General features: G+C 41.5%; 1 protein-coding gene across 4 annotated transcripts in view; it reads right to left on the reverse strand.

Annotated features, from left to right (window-relative positions):
• TKFC (triokinase and FMN cyclase) overlaps window positions 1-12,659 on the reverse strand; it is a 15,310-nt gene continuing 2,651 nt past the window's right edge. For all 4 annotated transcript variants that reach the window (XM_081200703.1, XM_081200705.1, XM_081200706.1 and 1 more), the window contains 17 exons: window positions 12,013-12,202; window positions 11,621-11,731; window positions 11,360-11,541; window positions 10,951-11,029; window positions 10,080-10,169; window positions 9,652-9,686; window positions 9,496-9,580; window positions 9,071-9,160; window positions 7,340-7,456; window positions 6,700-6,822; window positions 5,739-5,876; window positions 4,543-4,649; window positions 3,155-3,258; window positions 2,974-3,007; window positions 1,994-2,083; window positions 1,115-1,261; window positions 1-221 (listed from right to left, as the gene is read on the reverse strand). In XM_081200703.1, the coding sequence (XP_081056829.1) occupies window positions 180-221; window positions 1,115-1,261; window positions 1,994-2,083; window positions 2,974-3,007; window positions 3,155-3,258; window positions 4,543-4,649; window positions 5,739-5,876; window positions 6,700-6,822; window positions 7,340-7,456; window positions 9,071-9,160; window positions 9,496-9,580; window positions 9,652-9,686; window positions 10,080-10,169; window positions 10,951-11,029; window positions 11,360-11,541; window positions 11,621-11,731; window positions 12,013-12,202 (1,764 nt within the window). In that variant the 3' untranslated portion in view covers window positions 1-179. The remainder of the gene's footprint in view (window positions 222-1,114; window positions 1,262-1,993; window positions 2,084-2,973; window positions 3,008-3,154; window positions 3,259-4,542; window positions 4,650-5,738; window positions 5,877-6,699; window positions 6,823-7,339; window positions 7,457-9,070; window positions 9,161-9,495; window positions 9,581-9,651; window positions 9,687-10,079; window positions 10,170-10,950; window positions 11,030-11,359; window positions 11,542-11,620; window positions 11,732-12,012; window positions 12,203-12,659) is intronic.

Below are 12,659 nucleotides of genomic sequence, written 5' to 3' on the forward strand. Positions count from 1 at the left end.
TCCAAAGATAGGACTCTTTATTACAGCCAAATTTCATAAAGTACAAAGTAATGATCTCAAAACTAAGAATATAAAGCATAGACCTGTACTTATGCATGGGGTTACAGAAACACCAGATACTATTCACTACAAGGATGCTCTTGAGCCTGAAGTATTAGAAGCAAGGTACTATAAGAACATCATGTTGCCATTCTGAAGCTACTTCGATTCAATGGAGAGCCCTGCACAGGAGAGGAATGGTGATACAACATTTTAGCAAGTCTTGAATTATGAGCTGAATCAAAGGAAGGAGGTATCACTGCCCCCAGGACCCCTCCCAACCAGCTTTTGCCGGTCAGGATGGGCAGTCAAGAGCAAGAAGCTGTCCACATCATTATAAGAGTTCTGTCCACATCATCAGGCCATATAAATTGAAATTGACCCCACAGAGTACTGCAATGAGCACCTCAACTAGAGTTGCAGTAACAGTGACATCCAAGGCACTACAGAGCTGCATGATTTTATCCCCAAATCATTGTGCAAATTGCTCATAGCATGCTGCCAAAGGTTCCAGTGGCCCATCTGCTACTTCTGGTACAACCATACTCTGAAACACTCAAAACAATTCTGCTGCATGGCTCTTCGAGGATACAATACAGGCAGCAGAATAATCTCTTAGCCTGCTTCACTACAACTTAGGTCCAGGGTACCTCAGGGATCGCCTGAACCTTTATATCCCTCTGAGAACAGCAGCAGGAGTGTTCCCTGAGTTGGTGAGGCTCATTTGACAACAATGAGAAACCAAACCTTTTGTGTCATTGGCCCAGTCCTTTGGAATACTCTGCCAAGAGAGTTTCAGCAGGCACCTTCCTGTGCCATCTTCTAAATGCCTGCTGAAAATCTTTTTATTTCGCCAGGCTTATGCAGACAATTAAGAGTTCATCCTCCATCATGGTTTATTTATGCTTGTTTTTAACTTCTTTTTCTTTTAAATTAGTTTTTATATTTGCTTTTTAAATGTAGTTTTTATCTTTTAAATGTTGTAAGTCGCTTTGATATGTTTTGTGATTTAGTGGTATATACTTTTATAAATATATACAATAAATTAATCACCACTAAATTAAATTGTTTTAACCTGCAATCCTTCCATCACTGCACGAAGAATAGCTGCAGCTGCTACAGCACCAGGGTCTGGCCGATTTAGGCGGGATGAGCCAATGTAACTGGCCCTGCCTGCAGCTGCTTCCATATGTTTTGTAGACTCAGCAGCAGCCTCTGCCTCCTGTAGAAAAAAGCAAGACATTATAAGAGGAGAAACAGATACCTATGTGCTCACCATTTGCAAGGAATTAAGAGTAGATAGATACCACCAAAAGCTTTCATTTGCTTCTAAATTTGAAACCATAAGCCCTCATCTGGACACTAGTCCTCCCCATTTCTGTTGTGATGTGATGCCTTTTAGTCCTAATGCTGCAAACAAACCACTTTAGGATTTTGCCTAATGATTTTAAGTGTTTGGTAATTTTTCCCTCACTGCGAGAGGCCAAGTTACAGGGAACCAGGCAGAGGGCCTTCTCGGTAGTGGTGCCCGCCCTGTGGAACGCCCTCCCATCAGATGTCAAAGCGATAAACAACTACCTGACATTCAGAAGACATCTGAAGGCAGCCCTGTTCAGGGACGTTTTTGATATGTGACATTTTAGTGTATTTTTCATCTTTGTTGGAAGCCGCCCAGAGTGGCTGGGGAAACCCAGCCAGATGGGCGGGGTACAAATAATAAATTATTATTATTATTCAGATTGCAGATGGACTACTAGTGAAATTGATACTGTGTGCCTGATAAGACTTATGCTGATTGGACAATACGAGAATGCACAGAACTACAGATACGTATACTACATATCTATAACCTGAGAAAACTTGCTTATAGTTCCCTGCTCTCATCTTCCTAAATGATGCAAAAGGGTGTTGTTGTTTTTTACACTTTGGGTTGTAGGTACGTTAACATACTCACTTCTACAGCTTTGGTCAGAACCTTCAGTGGATTAGTCTGTGGGTTCTTCAGAGCTCTGAGCTGCTCAGCAGCAGCACAGAGTGAATCCAGCTAGCAAAGAGACAAACAATAATTAAGAGGACAATAGCTCTATCAGGGTTAGTTATGGACAGTCATTATCTTGGCAGGGATAGTCTCCTATCTGAACCCTGAACACCTGGAACCGTTTGCTGAAACTGAATGTTATGGGAAATATTCCACACATTCTGGACAAGGCAAATTAATGTTGGTAACTATTGTTTAGATAAATTGTGCTAACTAACACTACACTAATTTGCTAGTGTAAAGTGTCTGGCATGTGCAGATGTGTGAAGCATTCTAAAGTAACCATAATTAAGACTGTAAGCCATGACTGCTAAGTAAAGCAAAAAAATAAGTGGTGTCACTTTTGCCTTGAGGTAGCTCCATGGCAGAAGAAGAAATTTCAGGTGCTTCTCCTGATTTCTTTCCCTTCTCATTCCGCTCTTATGGTATAGCATGACACTTCTCATACCTTCCTGAATTTTGTGTTTTTGCATTCATGGTACCCCATCTGCACCATGTCTGAGAGTACCCATTTTCTTCGAGCACAGACCCTCCTTTCTCCATACTTCACATCAAAGCAAGAGTAACAACCTTCCATGGCTGTTCCTTGAAATACAATGACTCAAGTGTGTCCTTCTATGCCAAACCACAAGTGAGGCAGCATGGCAGTGGAGCAACCCTCAGAAGTGTTATAACACCCCAGAAACAAACTGTCTCCAAAAATTCAAAGTCATACCTTTGGAATTTTTGCATCTATGCTGGTATTAACAGGAAATCTGAATTAACAAGGCGACAACTCAAGCATGACATTGTGTAGATATCCCCTAAAATTAGTTCCTGGGCGCCTTCAGATATGCTTCAAATAGCTGGAATGGAAGGGGCCTTAATGAAGGACAGTGCTAGGGCACATTACTCACCATAGTTCTGTCTCCAGGTGAAGCTCCTCCATACCTGTCAGATGAATACAATTAGTAGTGTAGGTTCCACATGTGCATCCCTCCCACCGTAGAGGCAGTCTCACTCATATAGCAAGGATGGAAGTAACAAGAGAACACATGTATAATTACTCTGCTGCAGTCATGTAAGGGTCACACTCACCGCATCATGGCATCAATACCAGCATCCATGGCCGCTGACCAAGTTGCCAATTCATCATCAGTCCGTAGGGGCTGAGCAGCTGCTGTTAGAAACAGTCCATAGAGCTGTAAGAAAACAAAGTGGTTTCATCTCTGATAAAGTCTAGGGTAATAATACAATAATCAAATGCAGTATTTCTCTTTAGCATATTACAATTTTCTCCTTATCTACTCCTACAGCTTGAGACAAAAAATAGTTTAAAACGCAATAAAATCTAACAAAATAAGCTGAGTGGAACTTCTTTTTAGCAATAAGCGTCTTAACAAAGAACCTTTTAATAAAGTTTCCATAGTCAAGGTAGTCTAAGAGCTATCAGATCAAAATCAGAATTCAGTGGCCCTAGCAAAACAAATTATTACAGCCCACCCTAGTTCCAAGGTCTATGGCACATCTTTTCTGTCTGCATATCTGCCATGTTGTGAGACTAACGAACCACAAAGGCACCCCCTGAGTATAAGACAAAAGGGGATATAAACCTGTGTCTCCATTGTCCAACACCGTTGCTTCATGAATTCCCTTTGTGATAGCTTTTGACCTCTAAACACAACAGAATGAGATGGACTAGAGTCCTGAGGTAGTAAAATGGATTGTAGCATTTCTGACTGTAGGCAAGAGATCACATTTGTGCATGATGCTCTAACTAAAAACATTTTGTAAGTAGAAATTAGCCTAACCATACTCCTTTTATGCTAGAACTTCTTTCCAAAATGTGCCCCACCTCCGAAGTAGTACAGTCTATTCTACTACAACTGTCTGTTGCATGAATAGACTACATTTAAATTTCTCAGTGGAAATAGTTTCAGTGTATTTTGGAACTACTACATGCATACAAGTTTGCTCCAATTTAGTAAAAGCTTTAATTTTTATGTTATGAGAATTTGCCGGTTCTGTATGTTAGATATTATAATTTAAAAACTTAATTTCTCACCAAAAGAGCATTTATTGATGAGAAAGGGAAACAGTATTGCACTCTAAAGAGTTGCTTGTTGTAGTGCTAGTTTAAGTCTCACAACTAGGAAGCTCCCAGTTTCTCCATGTGAAAGTGTTTAAAATATTCTGATCATCTCCCACCCCGTATCCTAACATGAGCCACATTTTTAGAGAATATGTGTCAGCAGTAAAAATGCTTATTTGCTACTTTTTCCTAACTGTTGCTCCTTCTCCCACTACACACACAAATTCTAGTAGTACCAATCACCCTTACATAAGAGCAAGGAGCAACCTTAAACAGGTTATCCAAATTCTTCTAACCCTTTTTTTTAAAAAAAAATATTTATTAAAGGTTTAAGAATTAAAGAAAAAAAGTACTTTTTTCTTTTTGTACTTGTACAAATTCTTCTAACACTCACCGCCCCCGAAGAACCCCCCATCTTCTCCAGCAGTAACTTTGCTAGGGCAGAGAGCAGCTGAGAGGGGTACAGTGGTAGAGGTTTTGACTCCACCCATTCCTGGATTGCTGAGGAAACAACACTCACTGGTTAAAATTGACAATCTCCCATCTGGCTAAGGCCCCCCCCCCCGACTGGTGTTCATTGCAGGTGTATTCTGCAAAATGTTTTTAAGCACGGTAATAGTGCATAAATGGCGGATTTATTCTGCTGTGATGCTTCTCCAATGCTACCACATTACTGATGTCTGGAGAGGCTATCATGCAACAAAGAAGAACAAAAATGAACATTTTAAACATTTGTTAAAAAGAGCTACAGGTTTTCAGCACAGGATATGCACTGATTGGAACTGAAGCAGTGTGACCATCCCAAAGCTTGGGACAACTCTATTAGGATCAAGAACACAAATAGTCATGAATATACTATAAAAAGGATGTCTGGAGGGGCCCTCACTAATTTTGCAATCAATTGCATTTTTCAACAACACAGGTCCCCAAAAAAACTAAGACTAAGCCTATAAAGCAATTCTGCAGATATGTCTCAATTAGTATGGTAATTTGAAGCATCAAGGGAAAAGATCTCAACAACCTTTTTCAGTCAGAGTACATAGTTTTCCCACACCAACACCTTTTTATCATATTCAGTCTATGGCATCTCTGAAGAGTCCTTTAGCAGCAGGAAGATTCAGGAAGGCATTTTATGTAGGCCACCAAGTCTAGTGTTCCCTCCTGAACCGGAACAAATTTAATACCTTTCAGCATATTCTTTGCTCCATTTTAGCTTAACAATATTATTATTATTATGGTATTTTAATTTATTGCCCACCCTTCAACACCCTGGGATGATTTACAACAATTTAAAGTGCAACATTAAAAACATTTAAAATAACCTACAATCAAAAATGGCCCAGAGGCTTCATATAGATGTTAAATAGCATAGGGGATAAGATGGAACCCTGTGGATTCCAACACACTTTTTATCAACATATCATCAAACAGCATATATAACCCATCCAGCTCATATTCTCTCTGTTCTTCAGAAAAGTAGTACACCAGTGTCATTATTCATTTAACTTACAACCCCAAGTCTATAATGGAACACAAGCTGAGGTTATGTGCTCCAAAAATAGAAAGGGAGTTTGTTGGAAGAGCACTAACCTCTGGCAGCTCGTGCATGTGTGCTGCCACAGTCTCCATCACCTGCGGCGCGATCTAGATCATTGAGTTCCTCTTGTAGGTTCAGCAGTGTGTTGCACACCTTCTCTAGAACTGCTCTCATGTAGGGGGTGGCTGGTGCTAAATAAAATGGGAATAGCTATTTCATTTCAATAGTGGTAAGGCTCCCAGTTTCACATTTTGTCTTACACAGCAAGTACTGATGTTGCTATGCATTTCCCTTTCATATAATGTGTGAGTGTAAGGGTAAACTCTATCCAAACATATCACTTTATTAGTAGGCTATTTCAGTTCATGCTGGATTTTTCATCACTTGTTTACTCAGCACCTGATGAAACAGCTGAAAATCTGTAATGATTCAGCTTAATAGTTCTGTATTTGAAATGAATAAAGTAATATGAAACATTCTGCATGTGATATTTGATCTATGATGGCCCAAGTCATGTGTATAAATCACTTTATGCTGAAGTCATCATGAATATCCATGGATTAACTGGTGCAGAAACAGAAAGGCCAGCTCACAGATAAACACATCCAATTGCTTGCATATGCAGAAAGAAACGCTGCAAATACTACCTAGGAATCTATTATCATTAACTTACAGATGGAGAAACTGGGGTATGAAAGGATTTTTGTTTTATATGTTTTATATGTCATACAGCTAATGAGAGAACAAGAGTGAAGCAAAACAAAAGCCAACATTTCTGGCAAAAAGGCATTTACTGTCCTGACCAGCCTTTTGCTCATCCAGTCCTTCAAACAGGACACAGTGACTTCTGTTGGTGCTGCTTGTGTCTCCAGATTACTTTCACTCTCAATGCTCCTTGAGAGAAGGACATTCTGCCATCACAAAGCCAGAATCACAGTCTCAGTGGACAGGATGAAACTGGTTACAGTATGGCAAGAAATTTCTCAGAGAGAGAGATGATGTTTCAGCCTGTACCTTTAAATGGAAAAGACTCCTCTTCCTCCTCTTCCTTGGGTGCTACTGACTCTCTCACTCTTTTCTGGCCTGACACATGCACCTTGGCAGGTTGTGACCACGCAACAGCTGTAGTGTCGGAATCTAGAATTTGGAATACAAGAGTGTGATATACAATTGCTGATAGTTTCACAACACCATTGGTTCATATCCATGAAGTCATCAACACACGGACTCTTAAAAATCATCAGCATTTTTCTTAGCAGAAGCCACAAAAGTCTGGTTATGAACCCCAAATAACAAAGCCCAACATTAAAAGAATTGGGCAGTCTAACAAGACAGGACTTATATTATTAATGAGAAGTTCAAATTTATTTATTTTGGAGTTATTGTGTCTCATCACTGGGCTTATAGCAAACTGGAGACATTTGGTCAAACTGTCAGGAAATGCTGCCATTTGGATCAAGGGAAATAATGTAATTTGTATTATCTATTTTATCTGTATTGGAAAGAGAATATACTCATTATCAGAAAGAAAATGAGCCTCCAGGACGTAATACATATTTTCAAGACATATACCACCCCCCAACCTGATCAATTAAGTCACAACTTATTTTCAAGTCGCAAATTTGAGAAGAAAACTGGTATCTCAAGAACTCACCAATGAGAGTCAACAGCTCATCATCTACAAGCAAGAGAGTAAGGGAGACACCTGCCATTTCCAGTGCAGTCATAAAGGAGCCAACAAAAACTCGGGCAATATGGATGCCCCTGCTCTCTGCAGTGATGAAGCAAGAGAAACTAAGAAGCATGATTAGGAACATTACATAACATCTCTGCCAGGGTGGAGCCAGATGGATATATGAAAGGTATTGTGCATTTCCCCCCTGAACATCTGTGTGATCCTCTGATATCATAATGACCGCTCCCCGCTTAAAACGGGGGGCGCCCTTTGCGTGGGCGCGTGCAGCCCCTAGACCTGGAGCGGCCCCAACAGCATAGGCTTGGCTTTGCCTTCCCTCAGGTGTGATACCTGGAGGTCTCCGCCTACCTCAGTCAGTTGTCCAATCCCACCTGGGGGAAGCGTTGCCAAGGAGACCAGGCCAGGTAGGGGAGGGATTACCTGCCCACACAATAGAGGGAGGATCTCACCTAGGAATCCTCACTTGGCTCCAGAGCTTCTCCCACCCTACCCACCCTCAGTTAATGTCTTATTTTGCAGGTTAACTTTTCTTCACAGGTTTTTGCAGGTTAACTTTTCTTCACAGGTATGCGGGCGCTGCTACGTTAAGGTCGCTGTTAAAAGGCCGGAAAGGAATTTCCCTGCATTGGCAGGTTTCGCCTTTCCCATAGCAAAACGTCACAACTTTGGCGGTATCAGGCCTTGGGCGGAATCCTTTTGTCCATCTTCCTCTTGCGGCGGCGATACCAGGGTTCCCCGTTAAAGGGGTTTTCTGAAGGGAGGCTTTGGCCGTACACCGAAAGGTTGTCATTGCTCTCCCCTGCGGCGGCGGCGTTACGGGGGCGGCCATCTCTGCTTGAACATATGTTCTCCAGAGCTGGCCCATCCCCCCCACACACACTGGATAACCCTGATGCTCCCTAGGTCCCCGGCTGGGGACCAGGGAGGGAGAACGCCCAATGCCTGAGCCAAGGTCTACCCACATTTGAAATTTAATAAAGTTGTGGCCAATTTAATCCCATAGCACGTTGTCTTGAGTCGTTATTCCACATGACGGGGGGACCGTGCAGGATCTGGGGACTCCGCCTGCCCACGCAAAGGTTCTTCCCCATATATCCCAGTCTTGCAGAACATGGCATACTGATGTCCCACAGTGATATAATGTTTGGTGGAGATACACCAAATTAAGCTTCAATGTTCTGCTGTCATATTTGGAGCAGTGAAGCTACTGTCCCCAGTAGCTGATTGGTGCCCTGTCTTTTTTTTTATAGTGTGTGATTTATTTCATTATATACATTTTAAGCCATTTGCTCTATATGTTTTCTTTTTCTTTCTTTTTTTACACACTGCACCTACTCTTAGCTTGTGGCATACTAGTCTGGACAGCATGTGCTCTACTGCTGAATCATCCCGCCTTGGGTGTTGGAAAAGATGAGTTTTTCTAAAGCTGGTCTAATAAGTAAAATGTGATGAGCTTTATCACACTACATATAATCTACATCGTAAGTATTCTAAACTTCTAGGCATCACTATGAACATTAAATGCTAGTTTTGCACAATTAAGCATGCTCCAAATTCTTTTCTCACCTTATAGGTATCTAGGCAATCTGGTATTTTACAGGCCTCATTTATGTAATTTTACATAGTTTTTAATTTTACACAATGCAGAATTAGACAATCTCAACCAATATTCTAACAAGGGAAACTTACCAAGACAACGCACAGCAGACCCAGCCACTACACTTAATTCAAGGTAGGATAACCCACCCAAATTGTTCACCATCAAGACTACAGAAGAACCTGAAAGCCAAAACAAAGTAAGATTGAAGACTAATCTGCACACTATACTTAATATGCAAAAGGTGATGTAAAAGCTTCTGCATGGCTATTTCTCCCCATCTGGGCTAACATCTGGATCTACTGATCAATGACTGACCAATCACACAGTAAATCTCCATTCCAGCAATTGTAATAGAAACTCACTACATGACGTGATTTTACAAGCATTTTTGTATATATTGTACTGTATATATATTACAGTTCAGCTATAGAAAAATAGCCACAGAAAAAAATATTCCCAGATTCCTCAGAGTAGAAGGAATAATATATAGGCCAGCCTCAAAATTGTTACTCACCAGACTTGAGTCGCACACGTGAAGCGTTGGAGTGACTGGTCATGTGATCCAGCATTATTTTGACAACCTGATCTGCTGATGTTATCTGTGAAGAGGACATGTGTAAGGGGGCAGGGTTGTACTTCTTCATTAGCAAAAAGGTGACAGGCTACTTACCTTCATCCTGCGCACACCTGCTTCACCATGGATTCCTACAGAGAGAGCAAGATATCAAATATCAGTTATGGCACCTGCCATGACTATCTTCTTTCTAAACAGAAGATGACTGAGTTTAAGGGCACTAATTGATGAAATCCTAATCATGCTAGTCAGTGATATATAGCCATTGAACTTAAACTACACACAAAAGAAAAATAGTAAAAGAACATATCTGTGCCCTGTTAGTATCTGACTGATAATGGATACCCATGCATCATAGGTGATAGCACCTCAGACTGACCCCTATGCCTGCAATGATGGAATGGAACTGGTCACAACTAATAATTCAGAGCATGGACAGAGTCCCAAAACAAATGGCATGCAGTCCCAAAGAGACAATGCTCATGAGGACATTCTAAAGAAGTAGATGGAAACGCATTCCTCACCTAAGCCTAGCTCAAGTTCATCATCAGCAAGCTGGAAGGTAGGTCTAGATCCAGGAACACTGCAGGGGGTTAGACTAACTCCAAGGGTCCCTGTGCAAAAATAAAATGCCACCTTCCATACAGATGTTTCAGCATCAGTACAAGAAAATAGACAAAAGTGTATGTTCTGCTTATGCCCCCGGTTACAATGCACAACTCTAAATGATACTACAATATTGCAATGTAGTTTTGGATTGAAAGGTGTAGTCTTGAGGATCACCAGCTAATTACAGAAACATTATTTGTTCATATTAATTAAACTTATATCAAGCTATCAATGGCTAGCTATTTTACCTGCATTATCAGAGGCAGCATGTTTCTGAATACCAGTTATTAGAGATCATGAGTGGCAGTGTCTTATTGCACCTCTGTTCTGCTTATGGAATTCCCAAAGGCATCTGGTTGGGAACTTAGGGACCACATAGCTGGACAGATAAGTCTTCGATCTGACCCATCAGTGCTCTTCTCAAGTTCTTATACCTCACCTTTTCCTCCAGTGACCTGAAGGTGGTGTATATGGTTCTCCCCATTTAATCCTCACAACAATCCTGTGTGGGAGGTTAAACTAGGCGATGGTGAATGCTGAGTCCAAATCTTATACATTAACAACAAGGGGTCAGCCACACAATTGGGGTTCTCTTTCTTTCAGGGATCATTAATTTTAAATCTTCACTACATTCACTGCATGTCAAAACCATAAACCCTATAAAAGACAGCATAATAAATTTAGCCAGCATGACCTTGCTAGACTGCTTGATTTGCCAGGTGTCAAAGAATAATGTAGCCTTTGGCCAGATGCTTACCTCCCAAAGAGAGCTACTTAAACACTTACCCATTGAGTGTGCAACAGCAGTAACCTTGCGAGCAATTGCACTCAGACCACAACCTGCCTCAGACAGAGCCCCAGCTACCTAAACATAAACAACTGTAAGGAAAAATGTTGCTTTGATTTCTCAACAAAAGGATCACAGAAGATTAGCATACATTCCTTCACTTCATACTACAGGGACAAAGCCAGGTGTGTCAGGACTAACGGAGAAGAATGGCTGTGTGAAGAATCATGCTTTTATGTGGCTAGGAGTTCAGGCACAATATGCAGGGAGGAATGCCTATGGGCACCTCACACTCTACAACATTCTTAGGCCTCAAAGCATTATTTGCACTTTGGTAATACTACTGTACAGTGGGGTCCTAAGTCAATGACAATGTTGGTTCTGAATTTGGGGATGGATGATTCCTACCTTGTGTATTAACACTGTGCCACATAGACCTCTCCTGCCAGCCTTCTTCTGTTTGGTAAAGGCACAGTCGTCACCAATAACCACCATCTCCACAGAAGCCCCTTCTGCCCGTGCTTGTTCCAATGCCAGCCCAAAGTTCAGACGGTCCCCAGTATAGTTCTTCACTATTAGCAGTGTCCCAACTACAGAAGAGAGATGGTTTGAATTCTGTGATATTCCTCCCTCAAGAGAGATGTTCATCTACCAAAAATGATGCCATACCTGCACCAGCTTGCCTCACAGCCCGAACTGCTGCTAAAATGCTGCCCACTGCAGGTGAAGTGAATACCGGACCAGCTACCACTCCAGTGAGCATTCCCTTCCCGATGTACCCTGAGGAAAGAAGACAGGCATGGCGGTATTGCATCTGCTTTGGGAGCATCTTGCTCACACTCTAGTTCTGTGGCTGTTTATCTTAACTCCAATAACTGAATCGTACAGCTGCCAGAACTGTGGCACAAAAGTTTTCAGTTCATGATGTCCAGAAATATGGGATCACAGGATGTCCTCTTCTCTTTGTATTCATGAAATGCCAGTGTTAAGTGAAGTGAGGGAAACCAGATTGAAACCCTCTCCCCCAGACTCAAAGCTCCCATAACTTTGATCCCACTAACCTGCATGTGCAGGCTCATGTCCTGAACCACCTCCAGAAATAAGTGCCACTTTGCCTCGCAGATTCTCCAAGTCAGCACGTAATGCCACTCTGTGTCCATGCAGGATCTGGAGATGAGGATTACAAGCCACTGTTCCAGCCAATGCATCGTCTGCACAACCCAGAATTGTGTTCACTAGCTTCTTTGAACCCTAGAATAGGAAAACATCACAAAAGTTTCTCATACGCACAGCCTTCCACATGGAGGTAGTTTCTAGTTCATGACTGTCCAACCAGCTTCAAATACTACAAGTGCTTATAAGCAATTGTACCAGTGATTCATGATTTTGTTGTAATATCTGAAAAAAGAATTATTGCAAGAGACACATGCAAGCTGTGTATAATGCTTGAGCCCATGCATTTCCCATGTCAAACACCTCTGAACAGCAGAGTGAAAAGGCAGAACACAAAAGTAACTAGCACACCCATCCATTAGTATTTGCAATACCACCTGATATTGCTTTCAAAAAATATGAAGATTGGGTCATTCACCTTCCATGCTTTCTGTCATGCCACAGACAACCATTACATTGGTAGAATTTGTTAGCCATCCACGAAAAAACTGTTCCTCCACATTAGCAGAAAGAGCAGCAGCTGTGAATCAAAACT

The sequence above is a fragment of the Podarcis bocagei genome (genome assembly GCF_964188305.1).
Source record: "Podarcis bocagei genome assembly, chromosome: 1".
NCBI lineage: Eukaryota > Metazoa > Chordata > Lepidosauria > Squamata > Lacertidae > Podarcis > Podarcis bocagei.